The sequence below is a fragment of the Thermobia domestica genome, chromosome 6, assembly GCF_964235325.1.
Source record: "Thermobia domestica chromosome 6, izTheDome1.hap1.1, whole genome shotgun sequence".
In the NCBI taxonomy this organism is placed as follows: Eukaryota; Metazoa; Arthropoda; class Insecta; order Zygentoma; family Lepismatidae; genus Thermobia; species Thermobia domestica.
In genome coordinates, this window is record NC_137459.1 from 297,799,338 (window position 1) to 297,816,713 (window position 17,376).

Below are 17,376 nucleotides of genomic sequence, written 5' to 3' on the forward strand. Positions count from 1 at the left end.
TAAAAATATGTTTTCATTTGGAACAAAAGAATCCCGAGAGGGCATGGACAACAAATTATTTATCAGATATAAGATCACTGTCATTCAGCCATACACAACCTCACCCGAAGCTGAAAATGCTTTCCCGCCCCTGCCCGAAATAATTTACCGAAGATCATCCGCCCTTTATACCTTATTATAGCAACTGGTTCTTCCAGATATCTAGCACCTCAACAGGATAAATGCCAGACACAGATATAAAACTTGCTCTATATTCGACATTCTGACTGTCCAACATCCCATCATACAAATGATGCACATTCACTTATTCCGATAGCAGTGATCCTTCCAACCTGATTTACATCCTCAAATGCACCTACTGTCAAGAAACTCAATTTCTCTCTGGATGCACATCAACAATCATCTATGCTTCTGTAACACTCCGATTACCCACCTACCTTTTCTAGAACGAGAACTTTATTACAATAGCATATACGACGGTTAGATTTGAGATTGCAAATATCGTGTCGACAGATGATATTGAAAGAATCGCAATTACCGGAAGATGGAATGAGTATGTCAAAATTATATATAACTTTTCGAGATATACAAATCCAATATTAAATCATGCCCTTGAAGCAACATTTTTCACACCTGTAACATGATAATTTAGTACTAGCTAATGATTTTGTAATATTACTATGGTATTATTATCTGAAACTTTTATTTCATGTGTCGTGTAACAACACCCTATATAAAACAGTAAGTAATAATATCACCCAATACTATTATTATCTTCATGTCATAAAGATGTAACTTATTTCATTATCATTAACAAGAACTAATAAAATTATTTCATTTAAACAATAAATAATCTCCTGGAAATGTCCTGTAACAAAAAATTAAACATATAAAATGTTAGTTGAAATTTAATGCTTTGCAATTTACATATATGTATTTACTTACCATCAGGTAGCGTTACATGTTTGATGTCATCTTGAGGCAGTGTGTTGGCACAAGGTCCATAAGGATCCACAGGGCCAGGTCTCTCAACCGTAGCCTTCACTTCGTCCCATTGTGCTGATAACTAAAATAGAATTCAGGACGTGAACAAGAAGAACAGTATGGCAACTAAGAAACAATAACGACGTAAATGCACAATCATTCAAACCTACATTTCCAAAAGAAACGGAATGAGGAAGACAAAAGATCATTCTGAATTGTATCTTAAACCTTAGTGTTCTATGATATTTTGATATTTAAGTTGTGTATGTAACTGCAATAAAACTGACCGGAGAACTGAACTTGGGATAGCCTTACAAGATAATTTCTACCACTTTGTGCAGTAAGATTCAAAACAAGATCTCGAAAAGTAATTTATTTTTTAGCAACAAGTTATGGCGGAATTCAGTAATTAGTGTTCACTGTCTTAAAAAATCACATTTTAGTTTCGATAAATCCTTCAGAGACAGTAGGGATAGAATTAAGAAACATGGCTGTACAAGTATCTTTATGCCTGTTGCAATCAATAAACATGAAAATTTCTACGAATATTCTTAACATGAGGACCACCAAGCAAAAGTAATGAATCATCATCTTACCTCTGGTTCATATCTGATAGCTATGTCGTACTCCATACTCGTTTGAATATTATCTATTACGAATTCCAAGTAAGAATCTTCAAAAACTCTCATAAAACCAACACCAGTCCATGTCGTTTCACGTCCATCTCGGTATGGTTCTCGAATAACAACTTGGCTTCTCTAAAACAAAACCAGAATATAAACGATTTACTTTGAAACAATATGCGAATTATACAATACATAACAATCAACGTTTGTAATACCCGTATATATTTTATTACAAACATACTTATTGGTCCTAAAGTGCACAAAATGTAAATACAATGATGTTACTACTTACAGGAATACTGTGCATGCCCTACCAAACAGTTCGAGCCCGTGTTGATGCAAGAGTTGCCGAGTGTTTTTTGTGTGTATGTGTTTAAAAAGAATAAAATATGTTTGCGAAGATAGAGTAGCGATAACGGATTAACCCAGCTGACCCGTGGTAAAAATGCATGAGAATGTTATTGAGGCTTATGTGAAACCTGTAACAACGATGCATTACCGTATTGGCCACGTCCATGAGATCAGTGTGTTTCGTAGGAGCCAGGAATGGTGCTGAGAGGTCATACTCTCTTGACATACGTTCTTGCGGTTTCGATCTGCTTCAAGGTTGAAAGAACTTTTCAGAAGCATCAGGCTTCCTCATGTACCCCTCTGTTTCAAGTAGTAGAGTTCTACATTATGTTTATCAACAGAAACAACTTCGCTAACGAATCCAGTGGCTGAACGGATGTAACGGAATGTCACATTTGAGTTCCAATATATTCCTTGTATTGCCTATTTTACCATTACTTATTTAAAACTCTCGTACTTGTGTTTACCAGCTGTTATTAATTCACCAATATTCATACATTAGCACACTTAAAACAGATAACTAAGCTAAGCTATAATAACTAACAGAAAATCCAGCTAAGTTATAATACGAATTTCCGTCCTTTACAAGAATTTAAGAACTCTAGACACATTTTAGAATAAGAGTTGGAAAAACTAATCATATTCGATTGATTGAGGTTTAATGAAGACGTCAGCATCGTGGCTATTTGTCCCCGTGACGATAATCATATTCGAGTGGGATACCTACTTTAGTTGCAGAGAGCTACAAAAGTACCAAATCTTCTTGGTTGGAGAAAAATCGAAGAGAGGAAGATGGAATATACTTTAAGACAAATAAGTACTGCCATAAATTATATAATGAAATGCCAAGAAACATTTTATTTCAAAACAGACGAAAAATAAAATTTCAATCATTGTAAAACTACAGAACAACGTGCAACAGTGTTCCTATCAAATCTCAGACAGGTCTGTGGAATCAAAGACACAAGAAGTACCAAACACAAAGTAAAATGAATAAGGTAACGAGATTTATCGGTTACGATTGATCACAGTCAACTCAAATTTCTCCCTTCTATAAAGTGATTCATATAAAACTAACGCATCTATATGTTAAAAAGTTAGATTTATATGTTTGTCTCCAAAGAAAAGTTTATATGTTTGTCTCCAATCTTTAGACAATGAGATCTCGAAAACCCGAGTGCTACAAACGTGCTGTTTTCACTGGTCGATTCTAAATTTTGTGTAGATTGTCCAGTTCTAATTGAATATTTAAAAACATGGCCGCTATTTATTATCACATTTTTAGAGGTGCACTGGAAGTGTTGAAGTTTTTCTAAAAAAGCATCATATCCCACGAGTTATACATTCCAACACCACAGTTGTATGCAAGGGTTGCGTATCTCTCAGGTGTTTATTTCATAGCCAAATGATAATAAAAAACGAAAGATAACCATTTCTTCAGTCTAAGATGAATCTTTATTGTTTGGGGTGTTTTGCACAATGAACATCATATATCACTGACATTATAATTAATTGTGTATGTAATGTATTTGCTTATTACATAGTGCATACAAGAAGAAAGAAAACACTAATCATACATGGATTAGAAACTCCAATCGGAAGTAGGCTCAAATCTTGCAAACAGTGCGAGATATTGAAAAAATAATCGAAAAAAATCTCCCCTTTATGATAACCCCCCCCCCCCCCCCCGCTTTTTATCAAAACGTCTTCACTTGTCTGTAAAGGGACATGTACAGATGTGAGGAATGACAAGGAGATTTATGCTCATATGTGAATGATGTGCTATGCAGAGAGCGCAGTTTATTTATTAATTCGCACGAGATTACATCGCAATGGTCCATTTAAGTTTCAAATTATGCTGTATATATGCGAATTCGACGATCCTGGGTATTCCTCTGTCAAATAGATGGCGCATGTGCTCATCAGGCTTAACAGCTGTTTTTGATAGTCCCGTTGCATATTGTGAAGATGGAGTACACACCACAGCAAAGGTTCTTCCTGAAGAATACCTGGATTACAAATTCAATGACATTTACGTAAGGGACACATTGGAAGGGACTTGGTGTTTGCAGGTCCCTGAAAGGAACAGAATACTGTCAATAGTACACACGCTGCAAACAAGTGGGTCTCGTATTAGTGAAAATGGCAAGCATCAACCATCTTTAATGCTGACTGTTGCTGATAATATCAAAGCTCAATTGGAGCGATCACCTCATAAAGTCATTAAGATCACAGGAGACTCAATAATCACATTCAGTGTGTCAGAGAGCTATGAAGACAGCTCAGTTAAAGGCATTTTAGATAACCACTTTCTGGCAGTTTCTGGAACCAGATACGGAAAAACGTACGAGGTACCGCCATTGGTTTCAGGGGTTTAATCTAAGAAATCTTGACATACTGAACATGTCAAACGGTTCATAGAAATGAAGCATTGTTCCACTTATATCATTCATATGATTATGTCTATTTACAGAAGAAACGAAAATGGACCTGACGGGATCCTACAAGCCATTTAAGAACAATCGATGCATCCAATGAAAATCGAAGTCTGGTGTGCAATATCTACAAAGAGGATAATAAGCCCAGTATCTTTTTTAAAGGAACTATGGACACTGTAGAGTACTTACGGATTTTCATGGTTTTTGTAAGTAACTGGATAGATTTGTGTAAAGGGTATTCTCAACAAAACTGCGCCACATGCCGCTTCAAAGGAGTCCGTAAAGTTAATTTCGAGTTTGATTGAGGACTGGTAATTTTTAAGAATCGGTGGCCTCTAAGATTAGGAAAAGCCTGATAACTTACTCTCGGGTTATTTGAAAGGCGAAGTTAACACCAACAAAATTCTCCATCAATAGATGATTTGTAGCAGAGCATTCTACAATCCATCAACGGTATTGGTATTGATAGCATTCCTGCGGAAAGCAGTTAGGAACAGGAAATAACGTGCTAAATTGTGTCTTCAGCTGCAAGATGGACGCTTTCAGCATTTATTATAAATGTTACAAACCTCCCATAGATACCTTTCTATTTGATGTACAGAAATTTATTGTTTATGTTAAAATAAATAAGTAAATGTTTTAGTTTTACATTTACTTTTTATCTCCCTATCGTAGCTCTATTTTTCTTAACTTTTCTTATAAATCTATAAGCTACAACTAAACTACCTGGTGCTATGGACCATAGCGGGCTATGGTTGATCAGATGGTGCTATTCAACTGGATTATACAAGACAGGTAACAACTCTCAATATCATGTTTTTGGCTTTCTAGACTGGAAATTCTGCCATATTAATTCAAGTACCAGTAACTGTCAACTTCAAACTGCCAAACAATGATCATCAACAACAACAACAAAAACCTGTATGTTCACAGGGAATCAAACCCATGGCCACGCTAATCATTCGATTGCATATATAAAAGTAAAATACATCAATCATCGCATCTTCTGAATTATTAACAATCTAGAGCGGAGATTGCCAACTTATCAAGCCATAACAATAATTCCCGAGACACGAAAATACATCTTCAGCTACTAAGGCTAGATTAAATATTACTTCCAATTCTTTTAAATTATATATTATATAGAAGTACAAATCAAAACAATTTGTAAGCATACACACCTCACTACCTCTTGCTAATTCAGCTTCATAAACTAAATAATCTAACAATCCAGTAAAATAACTTTGTTCTGGCTGATCACAGTTTCTTCCAGTGACATGCGGTCGACACCTGAAAAGACATAAAAAGAGTAGTAAGTATATAGTTTATTTACTTGCAAATATACCAGTCTTCTTGTAAGTTCTAACGCTTTTGTTTCAACTTTTTATTATTTATTTATCTATTTAGAAAGCTAAATTTCAATGTAATTTTACCTATAGTGGATTACATATTTAAAACTATAGTTAGTTAATGCCATTTCTCAAAATAATGGCCAATTCAACTATCAAGAGGTGTTCAGTACTATTATCATTAGATTGTCGAAGAACAGTAGTGGTAAGCTGTAATAAAATCCCCTGACAAAAAGTCCAGCAATATCTCAAGGAGTAAAAATCTATGGTTGTTCTGGACGAGGGCTGGACAGTGTAATAGTTAGTGCATGAAAAGGAGGAAGACTGACGTCTATCCCCGAGAATGATGCATATTTTCAATCTTTGAATTTCAGTATTTTCGAGCCAGAATTTCAATATTTGCATTAAGGGCATCAAGACAAAGACATTTTATCGATAAACACAAGTCTATTGCACGAATTTTCTACTCACTTGTCAGTTAATAATACACGTTTATAAAATGTAAAGGCTACAATACTGAAATGATTTAAGAAAAACAAGCGAGTTTCTTTTCACAATATGAAACTACGGTAGACTTTCAAACTATATAATCGACAATTAGATTTTACCACTTCCGGTTCGAGAGCAGAGATAGAACCTATTCTTGGGACGCTGAATCTGTATAAAAAACCGGAAGTGGAAGATTTCTACCACTTCCGGTTTTAATAGAGAGATATGAGGAAAGATTGAATATACTCTTGAGACGTTGGATTCGTTTCGAGAAAACATTTCCCACATTTTTGCTCTATAGGAATCCAGCACACAGCCGGTACTTATGTCTTCCGGTTTCAATAGATATATAAAGACGGAGATAGCATCTATTCTTGCAATTCTGACTCCATATCACAAGACAATTTCTCGTTATCTCTTACAGTCCTTGCTATGTGGGGATCCAATACTGAAACCGGAAGCAGTAAAAAGTGAAGGAATATATTGTAATATTCTAGTAAATAGAGTTAATAACGTACACGGGATTTAGCCCTTTACCTTTTATTATAAAATGTAGTATTATACAAATTCTTGATAACTTTCTATAACTCTTACTAATTTAAATAAGTGTTTTCAGTATTAGGTAGAAATGGTCCCCTCGGCACAAGATGTTGCCTCGGGTTGACGTGATCTGTCTCTCCTAACACAAAGCTGTTAGAAGGAGGTAGGATAGAGTTCCCTTGCACAAAGCTGCCTCGGGGAGGTTAAGACTCCTTAGCACAAAGCGGCATTGAGAGTAGGAATTGTACGTGGACGATCAGTACTGGCACTAGTGCTGATGGCCTTGGACGCTCCTTTTAAGGCCCGGTCTCGTGAAACTTCGGTTCTTTGGGGCTCTTCGTTTCTTCCTGTAGACGTGACTTTCTTCTGTCGTCTGCCACTATTTATTTATGAATTGTAAAAACACGTGTTGATAACATACTAAAAACATGTAGCGTATAGTATGTGTGGGTGTACGGATCCTTGCAATATTATCGGGGCATCGAATCTACTTCGGAGACCGTTTCTTGTTATATTCAGTTGAAGTACGTTCTTTGTGTACAGGAACTGAATCACGTCGTATCACGTTGTACTCACTGTAACGTATACATGACATACCACTGTTGCTTCAATTAATTTTCTGGTCTATCCAGCGGAAGCATTCTGTGCTGTTACTAAAGCACTAAACCATGCAGTGATGCCACCTCTTGGCCGTCCCTTAAACTATTTGCAGTGTTACTAGCTTTGTCTGCATCAACTGAACAATCAATAATAAAATCATCATAAATCGATAAATGCAAAAATTACTGAAATTCATTACCTGCATTGTCCTGTTATTACATCACAGTTGTTATCAAATGATCCTCCAGGGTCACAATCACATGGTTTACATCCGTCTCTATCATCAGAAAGACCCCAATATTCGGGCAAACACTGGTTGCAATCTCGGCCGATCACGTATCTTTTACAGGTGCATTCTCCAGTATATGCGTTACAACCTTGATTATCTATTGTACCTAGCGTGTTACAGGTACACGCTACAGGAAAACAAGGAAATTAGTTAGTAACAAGTTACATCCTTACACAGAAGTATGAAGTACTATTTAGATATTTTACCATAATACCTATTTCAATTTTAATAATTAATCTATTTTATCATTATACTAATTTGAAAAGTGTAAGAATTTATAACTGAACTTAATAATTTCAACAAATTATCTAGTCATTGTGTTAACCAAATTGTTTACAATTCAGCATTCTGAGAATCTCAGCAATAATTCATGTATTCCCGAGATTACTTCAGCTACAGAAATTGTGTGTTGAAATGACATCTATATTCCAAGTTCCAAGGATGTGTGGTGGTAGTGGTTGGATTTTGTGGATATCGTCTGTTCCTTGACCCTGAGTTTAGGGTTTCCCATTAAAATAAACCGCTTGTTAGGCAAACAAACAATGGTGACTATGTTTTATTGAGTGTGCTGATAATATTTAAACTGAATGACTTGAATGATACTGCGCTATAACAGTTTAAAAGTGAACAGAAAATGTTAATTCCACTTTCTCTAACTTGTCCGTTCCTCCAACACAAATAAGATAACAATAAATAAAGAACAAAATACGGAGATTCACGTACGGAATCAGATACAGAAATATAGATGTAATTTCGCCTTATCTATGTGTATGTTCATGAGAAGATTACTGTGTGTTCTGAACCTAATGAACGATTTATAACCCAAATTAAGTGTCGTTTCTTATTTTATTTATTTTCACATCGTCCTGCTCGCAACGTCTTTATTCACGTCTGCTGTTAGTTCGAGAATTCACTTAATTACAACTTTAGAGACAGCTACTATTTTATACAGGGTGTTTCAAAACAACACCGACAACGTTTGGGAGGTGATTCCTGATACCAAGACAAGACAGAAAGATAGACCAACCTGGGTGCACAAATGCTTCCTTTCGGAGTTATAGGCTGCCGAAAACATGAAAAAATGAACTTTAAAGGTCCATAGCTCCAAAGCTATGGGACCTACCGTAGTCAGGTCAAGACTTCACTTAGAAACTAGTAAGTGCCCTATCCAAATATCCATGTTTGATAATCCTGCGGTACTTTCGCAACAGTTTTTTATAGAGGTAGTTGATGAGTACTTCAAATTATAAGCCTGGAGCCAAACTCCCTCTATAAAAATAATTGTGTGCGTACCTTAGGATTCTGAAACATGTATTTTTGGATAGCGCACATGTATTTTTGGATAGCGCACATATTAATTCCTAAGTGAAGTCTTGACCCGACTACGGTAGGTCTCATAATTTTGGAGCTATGGACCTTTAAAGTTCATTTTTTCATGTTTTCGGCAGGCTATAACTCCGAAAAGAAGCATCTGTGCACCCAGGTTGGTCTATACTTTTTGTCTTATCTTGGTGTCAGGAATCACCTTCCAAACGTTGTCGTTGTTGTTTTGAAACACTCCGTATATTCAAGAGAATTCAAAATGACAATATAACATACTCTCTATCAATCTACTCATGATATTACGAAGCAAACACGATCTACTACTGTATATGAAGTCGCATAAAATAACATTTTTTTTTCACGTAGTCTTTTCCCCCTTACTTGCTTAAATTTTATCCACAAGCTCTAAGTGTTAACCTAAATTTTCCAATTTCTACAGTTTTTTAAATAAACATTACAATATACTAGATAGAATCAATGAAGATAGAACGCTTCCGAACCCTGTTTTACTTACGTTAAATGTTCGTTTTATCTTTGCTTTTAAAGTCCTCGTTCTTAGGAGCAAGACACGAACATTTAATTTATCTATCTCATCTAGCCGATTTTTTTACAAATTAAATATTACTGGTTCGATGGGTTCCACAATAATAAATACCTCACATTTCTAATTACATATGGCAAAATATCTACTTACGTTGACATCCATCTGGGTTCTCCTCATTGAAGTTCCAGAAGCCATTTTTACATTTGTCGCATCGACGTCCGTCAACATTTCTTTTACAGTGACAACGGCCAGACTCTAATCCGTTGATTAAGTCTGTACGAGAGTCACATACACCATCATCCAAAGAACCACGTGGATCACAATCACATGCTGAAAAACAGGAACAAAAAAATGACATACCTTATGTATATATGAAATGTTGCACTGACGGAGAGAAGTCTCAAATATCTTTGTGTTTCTGATGTCAGTTTAATATTACTGTCAGTTTAACATTACATATTTTAAATTTTTTTGAAATACCGGGAAAAAATGGAATATTGAAAATTTACAACCTTTGAATAATTACGTAATATTACAATCTAAAACAGCCACTGCTCTCATGAAATTCTTATGCTGGGTACTATCATCGAAGTACTTGACGTGAAAATAACTAACAAACGTATTGGTTATTAACAAGAAATTACTTGAAAACGATTCTCTATTTTAGATTATTCAAGTACTAAGTTTGTAACTACTAAAAAGTTACATTGTATTTTTTTTTTTTTTAAAGTATATTGAAAAATATGTAGATATCTACGAATAACAATTCAGGTATATATAAAGACATTTCTGAAAACATTACATTTCCAACAATTGTTCAATTTATTTAGTATCAAATCTATTGAAAAATTACACAGAAACATTTCCATAATTGCAATAGAATCAACCTGAATCAACTCTTTCTTTTGTTAATCAAAACTTAAAACAATATTTCATCCATATAAAGCTGGATTGTTAACACTAAAAAACACTTAAGTGCAACAATTGAAAGAAAATCTTTATTAATATTTCGTTATTACTGTATTTGAAATGACTGAAGGATCTCGAACTTTTCTTATTGAATAGCAACTTCCGCTAAATTTCTTATATGTGTGATATTTTGATTCTTCACAGCTTTTCTTATGTATGTCATGATGGGCACAAACGCCCTCATTAAGGCTACTTAAATGTTTTTTTTTCCAACCCTTTAAATTTGAAAATGGTAGTTTCTAATGAAATGTTACTTTCATTTGAAAAATCATCTAAAAATTGATTGAAGTATTGTACTCAGAACTTTCTAGTTTTACTCCATGTTATCTCCTTTTCGAAAACATAAATGTGACACACTGACCGTGACACAGCGCGAAAAACGCTTGAAGCTCCTCCCTCTCACTCCTCACATAATGTACTTATTGTGGATCTAAAAACTTATTTCTGCCTTTTAGAAAGAAGAATACGAGAAAATAAAAAGATAAAAACAGCAAATAAACAAGATTATATATTTCTATAACTTCTCGTCCCTTCATATTTAGAAAACTATAGGCAAAACCCAAGTATAATTTTTAAATAGTCGTGAGCGATCTACACTCGGTTAATAAGGGCTTTCTGGGGGGTTATATCCATTATGACATGTTTAAAAAGATGTGAAGAATCGAAATATCACCACACATTTAAGATAGGGGAAGCTCCTTTTCCATAAGAAAAATGCGAGATTCTTTGCAAGTAATTTAAATTGTATCCTCAATTCCTGTAAACATTCGCATTGCCTCACCTCTTTTCCAACCCTAAGAAGCTGTAAACGAAAGCAGACTCAGACTCTAAAGCTGTGATTTTGCGCACATCGTACAGTCATCCATGTCAGTGGCATAAGAAAAGGATTTTATGTTTCAAGAGATATATTTACTTCTCGTTACACTTATTTCATGTACTAAAATTATATATATATATATTGTAAAATTCTTTCAGTCTAAAGAGGTAGAGAAATTACTGTACACGGGAATTTGGACTTTCCCATCACCTTTTATTATAAAATTGTCTTCTTAAATGCAAAAGGTATACAAAAAGCAGTCCCACCAATAATTTGGGTAAGATAAAGAAAGGAACCCAATGACCAAGCGTCTTAGGGCTTTTGCAGGTGAGGTACCTCTCGTTGACCAAGCGTCGTGAGAGGGGTTTAGGTGGTTATATCAACCTGGGTAGATTGATGCTTGTTGATGCGTGCCGCTCTCTTTTATCCTGGAGTGTCGGCTGCCCTCGGTGATCTCAGTCTTGCCGACTGCTGGCGAATGTGGGCGACTCCTCTTCGGGTCCGTCGTCTGCGTTGTTTTTGTTTACTATTGGCACGTGTAGTATACACATGGTTATCGCATCACATGTTATGGAGACATGCGGATCCTTACAATATTTTATATATTATATATATATATAATATTTTTATTACTTGATTTCTTTTATCTAATCTAATATAAATAAAATTGAGAGTTTGTGTGTGTGTGTGTCTGTGTGCAGCCTGTAGACCAGACGAGTGGAGATTTATCAAATTTTGATCACGGGTAGCTTGCTTCAGGCTCCAGACCAACACGTTTTTTTTTTTTTTTTTTTTTCAAAATTCGAACCAGAGAGGTCTTTGGGGGGAGAGGGGGTTACCGGGACATGTAAAAGTAGTAGAAAATGACAGATATTAGTGTCAAATTCAGAGTTTTCGCGGTGGCTGAGATCAATGGTGCAACTCCGATAGCATTAACTTCCAAATTCACCCTATTCGGCTGAGGACCGGAGGTCACCGGAGGGGGTACCGAGACATGTAAAAATAATCCAAAATGACCGATATTAGTGCCAAATCCATTAGTAAAATAAGTTTTTTTTTTCTTTCGTTGTTCAGTTTGTTTACATAGATATATTTTATCTGACCCGTACAAGGTACGGGCATAACAGCTAGTATTTAAAATAAAATGATGCAATATTTTAAGAAACACAAATGCATCTAAGACACACACAAGCAACAGTTTGAAAAAAGTAATTCATACATTATTTGTTCACTTGGCTACTCTTCATTAGCATAGATGGAATACGGTATATACCCAGTGTGCAACAGCGATAACAATCACATACTTACGTTGACATACTTCAGGGTCTGTGATATCTCTCTCTGGGTCTTGATAGAAGAAAGGTTTACACTGTTCACAATTTCGTCCCATTGTATTATGCTGGCAATTATCACATACTCCTCCACTGACACGTCCTGTTTGTTCATATACTGCAGCATCGTAATGACAACTAGTTGCATGGTTGTTACAATTACACCCTGTAATAAGCAAGAGAGAAAAAAGGACGTAATGGATGTTGCTAATAATGTCACCATAACAATGTATTTTCAAGGAGTTTGATGAACCAGCAACAGTTTCTATTACTTAATACCTTGGTCAAGAACGAGCTGAGTCTATTTTACAAATCAGGCTTATTACTTTGTAGAAAATTTTTGATCGGAAGTATATAAAGTAGATTTATGTAAATAAATGATAAGTACAATATTATAAATAATGATAGAAGACCGTAATTGAATTTAAATTCAATCAAGCCAGCCATAACTTAGCGTTAGTTTCTTAATGGAAAACTGTATTTACTAGATAAATCCTTCCGTATGCTTATAAGTGAGAGATGTCAGACTGAAATCTGGCAGGAATTTATTTTCAATTTTCTTCAACAAAGAAAATTAAATTAAATAATAAGGGCATTTCTTCCCAAAACTATTTAAGGATTCACGATTTATTTTTACTAAGGAGCATTTCATTACAGTGTACATATAAACTTATATTAAAATCTGTTGTTTGAAAACTTTGAATAAGCTATAGTGTAACAAACAAAACGATCATTGATGCGCATAAAACACTAATCCGGACTGCACTGGGACAAGATAAAATCCAATAGTAAGTTTTTATTTTTTCAGAAATTGAATATTGGACTTTCTTAAACCACAGAATTCCTATTAGTTTCATATAGATGCAATGAAAAACTATAGGTGTGTAAATAAATTCACTTTATACATATACACATTGAAAGGAATTTTATTACCAGCGCTTCGGACAATGTAGCATATCCTCGAAGTATATGTTGTATCATTAAATAAATGAATAATGTCTGAAGGATCCAGACGACATTAAAGGAACAGAAAATCCATTTATAACGTAGTCTCGCAAAATTACGTAAACAATCAAATAAATAATACATTCTAGCCTAATGCCAATATGCTTCGGCAGCTATCTAATGTCAACTAATTTCAGTAGATTTTGCTTACTCAACTGCAATGACCACATTCACACACTCAATTTTCTCTCTCATCACTGCTCAAGTCACAATTGTAGTGTTCGCCTAACAGTAAGTAGGAATTAAAACAAATGTCAAGTTTCAGCAAACTCAGGACGGCTTGTAGGGAAACAAGAAACGTAAATTAAACATAAAAGAAATCAGTTTTATTTAAGAATACTAAAACGAAATACTTTTTACATTCCTCATTTTCCTGCTGAATAACCTTCTCTAGTTAACAGTCCGGAAATATGAGCCACAGGGAATACTGAGTGGCTCATTTATGCTAGACTACGAAAGTTATCTAAAGACAAAGGTGATATTAAAGATGGTAGTGAAAATTTCAGCTCAGAAACAATTACTGAATAAATGGCGTATTTTATATCACAACATGAGAGGCTTAAGAACTAAAGATCGACAGTTCTTTGCTTCTGTGTCAGATTGTAAGTATGATATTGTGGCTGTAACCGAAACTTGGTTACATGAAATTAGGTTAAGTGGAGAATATTTTCCTGAATCATATGTGTGTTATAGAGGGGATAGATTATATTTACCTGGAAATGTTGATAAGAGGTGGTGGTGAAATGGGGTGCTACTAAAAGACATATTAAAGTTTTTAGGAGGAAATACTTCGATTTTTTTCTGAGAATGTAGTTCTGGAATTTCCAATTTAAAAACCGGGAGAAACTTACTCTTATTATGTATATACTTTTATCCTAACTTGCATCCTGATATCATCGATAATGTTTTTGAGACTATTGCTAATAGTGTGAATTGTATGGATTATGATGTAATATTTCTTGGTGATTATAATATATCCAAAGTAGACTGGATCAACAGAGAATTTCTGTATGATATTCTTTACTATTTGAAGGTTAAAGCTTAAAGTATTATTGTATTTTTTGAGCAATTGTAATTTAGAGGTTATTCCTCATGTATCTGGTTTAGATTTATTTTATCTAACTTTTATATGTCGGCATCCAAAGATGTCGAACCTATTGCTCCACCGAATATGTGGTATTATCCAATTGAAATTGTTATTTTTAGAAGTAAGCACACACTTATTAGTGTAAACTTATTCATTATGCTTACCACAAAGGTAGTTATCTTGCAATTTATCAAGAATTGACACATAGATTGAACTAATATCTTGTCTAATTTACTTCATTTTAAGGCTGATGTTCTGCCTGCAGTTAGGAATAATGGACAAGTTGATGTTATTTATTTCGACTTTTCCAAGGCATTTGATAAAATACAACATTCTCTGTTGGTTAGTAAATTAACATCTTATAAACTTTCGTCAATTACATTTGTCTCATATTTTAAATTCTTATATTCCAAGAACAGAAAAAAAATTCAAATTTTTAGATGTGTATCTAAATTAGCAATAAAGCCTATTTATAAAGGACTTAAAACGGTCAATAAATATTCTCATTATATTAAGAAACAATATCTTTTATATTACCTATCAGTATAGATAAGATAGATAGACCTACCTACCAGTACCTACCAGTATAGATCTCTGCATGTTATTCTTTGATTTAGCATGTCTTTTGTTTTTTCGGTATGCTATTTGTGTATTGTTTTAGTTTGTTGTTGTACTTGTCATTCTATTCATGTATTTTTATTTATTGTGTATATTTTATATACTGAGGAAATTGACAGGGTCGTTATCTGTAATTTCCATATTTAATTTAAAAAATATTATTATTTACTTTTTCATCTGCTCTATTATGAAATCACATTTGCTATGTTTTATTAACAAGGTTTTACAATATATTATAATGGCATTGTAGTTACTAATTGTATAACACATAACATTTTTGAAACTCAGTTACTTAATATGAATTCTTTAAATTATACAGCTATATGAACATTAAAGCTGTCTATATTAGCAGCTCTCAATATAAACATAAAGAAACATTATTCATAAAACACTTACTTTTACATGCATTAGTTTGCTTTCCAATAGCTGGCTGCCAAGGAAGATCATTATAAAAGTCTTCACATTTTTCGCAATTTAAACCTTTGGTATTGTGCGTACATTCACATCTGCCATGAACCATATCTGGAGGACGAGCCTCAACACCAGGAAGTGGAAGACATCTAGATGCGTGGCCGTAACAAGAGCAAGAGCCTCTTACAACCATATCAAAAATTGCGTAATAATATTTTTCCTGTAAGCACAAACAAAAAATATAGAAAGAAGTAGGCATTTTCCCCTAAATTATGCACTAAACCAGTCGTTCTCAACCTTTTTTGACTGACGACACACTTTACTACAGAACGTCCAGATCATCGCGACATACCTGCTTGAATAATATCTGTTATAGTAGTGAAACTAATTAGTTTTTATAATGACTCTATATAGCACTGAGCATTATTGCTACCGTTGGAGGTGTTGACTGGTACAGTCTGTCTCGATATTAACTAACTATTATTAAATTCTTTATGATTTTTAAATTTTAAAATTTCGTAACACACCTTAGGGGACTACGTGACACCAGTGTGTCGCGACACATCAGTTGAGAACTACTGCATTAAACTAACATACCTTTGATGAGAACTACGACTATAGGAGGTAATCTGTACCGGTAAACTAAATATGATTATTATATACCCTACTAACAACGCGTGCTAAATAATTCTAATACATGCAATTTATGTGCAGCTTTGTGACTAGTTCGCTCCCAGGGAAGATGGACACATAATTTGATTTCAATTTCCACAAATACTTCTGTGAAACTGATTATAGAAGTAGAACTGAAAGAGTACGACACTTACACAAAAAAGCATACATAAAATGTATTTTTATCGTAATACTAACCCATGATTTTTTTCCAATTTAGAGTTGTAATCGAATCATACCAGACCCCTTAATCCATAATACATATATCGCAAAAAATATTTTATTAATTCCATATTATTAAACAAAAAATGAAAATGCTCAGTTTCCAAGACAAACATTTCACATCAATAGTATCTCAAAATACAATTTTGATTTTTGAGTTTAGCATCTCTTTCAGCAGTGAGGCTATATGAGACGTGGACTTACTGCTCAACGTGGAATTCGAACCACATGAGCTCCTTCCGGGAATCGAACCGAGGTCTAAAATACAATTTTGTACTAATTTAGATAACAGAACACAGATATTTCATCTAACTATATTGTTGAAAAGAGTGAGTGTGCATGTTATGTTTGCTCCGCAATTTTCGTTTGATTAGGTGATATATATCGCGTTTGTGAATTGTATCTGTGTATATATGTAAGCAGAACGAGTGGTGCTTCCGGAGGAGTGCTTCTTCACAAACGATATCGCTCGATATTAAGGTGATTTTATGATTTAAATTTGTTTCAGTGATATATTTTCTTTCAATTCATTGGAAAATCCGTTAAATTGTTATTTAAACATCGATTTAAAAATTTCTATTGTTTGATCAAAATTATTTATTTTAGCAACAATGGGGATGGAGTCACCATTAAGCGAAAATAACAATCCAGTATTGCCTTTGTGCTGACTGGCGGCCGATCGGCAGAGGCTTGACTCCAGTTATGATCATG

General features: G+C 34.3%; 1 protein-coding gene across 2 annotated transcripts in view; it reads right to left on the reverse strand.

The window, feature by feature from the left end:
- The window catches only part of LanB1 (laminin subunit beta-1), a 396,592-nt gene that overhangs the window by 76,106 nt on the left and 303,110 nt on the right, over window positions 1-17,376 (reverse strand). For both annotated transcript variants that reach the window (XM_081762898.1, XM_081762899.1), the window contains 7 exons: window positions 15,757-15,991; window positions 12,628-12,816; window positions 9,684-9,863; window positions 7,577-7,793; window positions 5,581-5,689; window positions 1,581-1,742; window positions 946-1,066 (listed from right to left, as the gene is read on the reverse strand). In XM_081762898.1, the coding sequence (XP_081619024.1) occupies window positions 946-1,066; window positions 1,581-1,742; window positions 5,581-5,689; window positions 7,577-7,793; window positions 9,684-9,863; window positions 12,628-12,816; window positions 15,757-15,991 (1,213 nt within the window). The remainder of the gene's footprint in view (window positions 1-945; window positions 1,067-1,580; window positions 1,743-5,580; window positions 5,690-7,576; window positions 7,794-9,683; window positions 9,864-12,627; window positions 12,817-15,756; window positions 15,992-17,376) is intronic.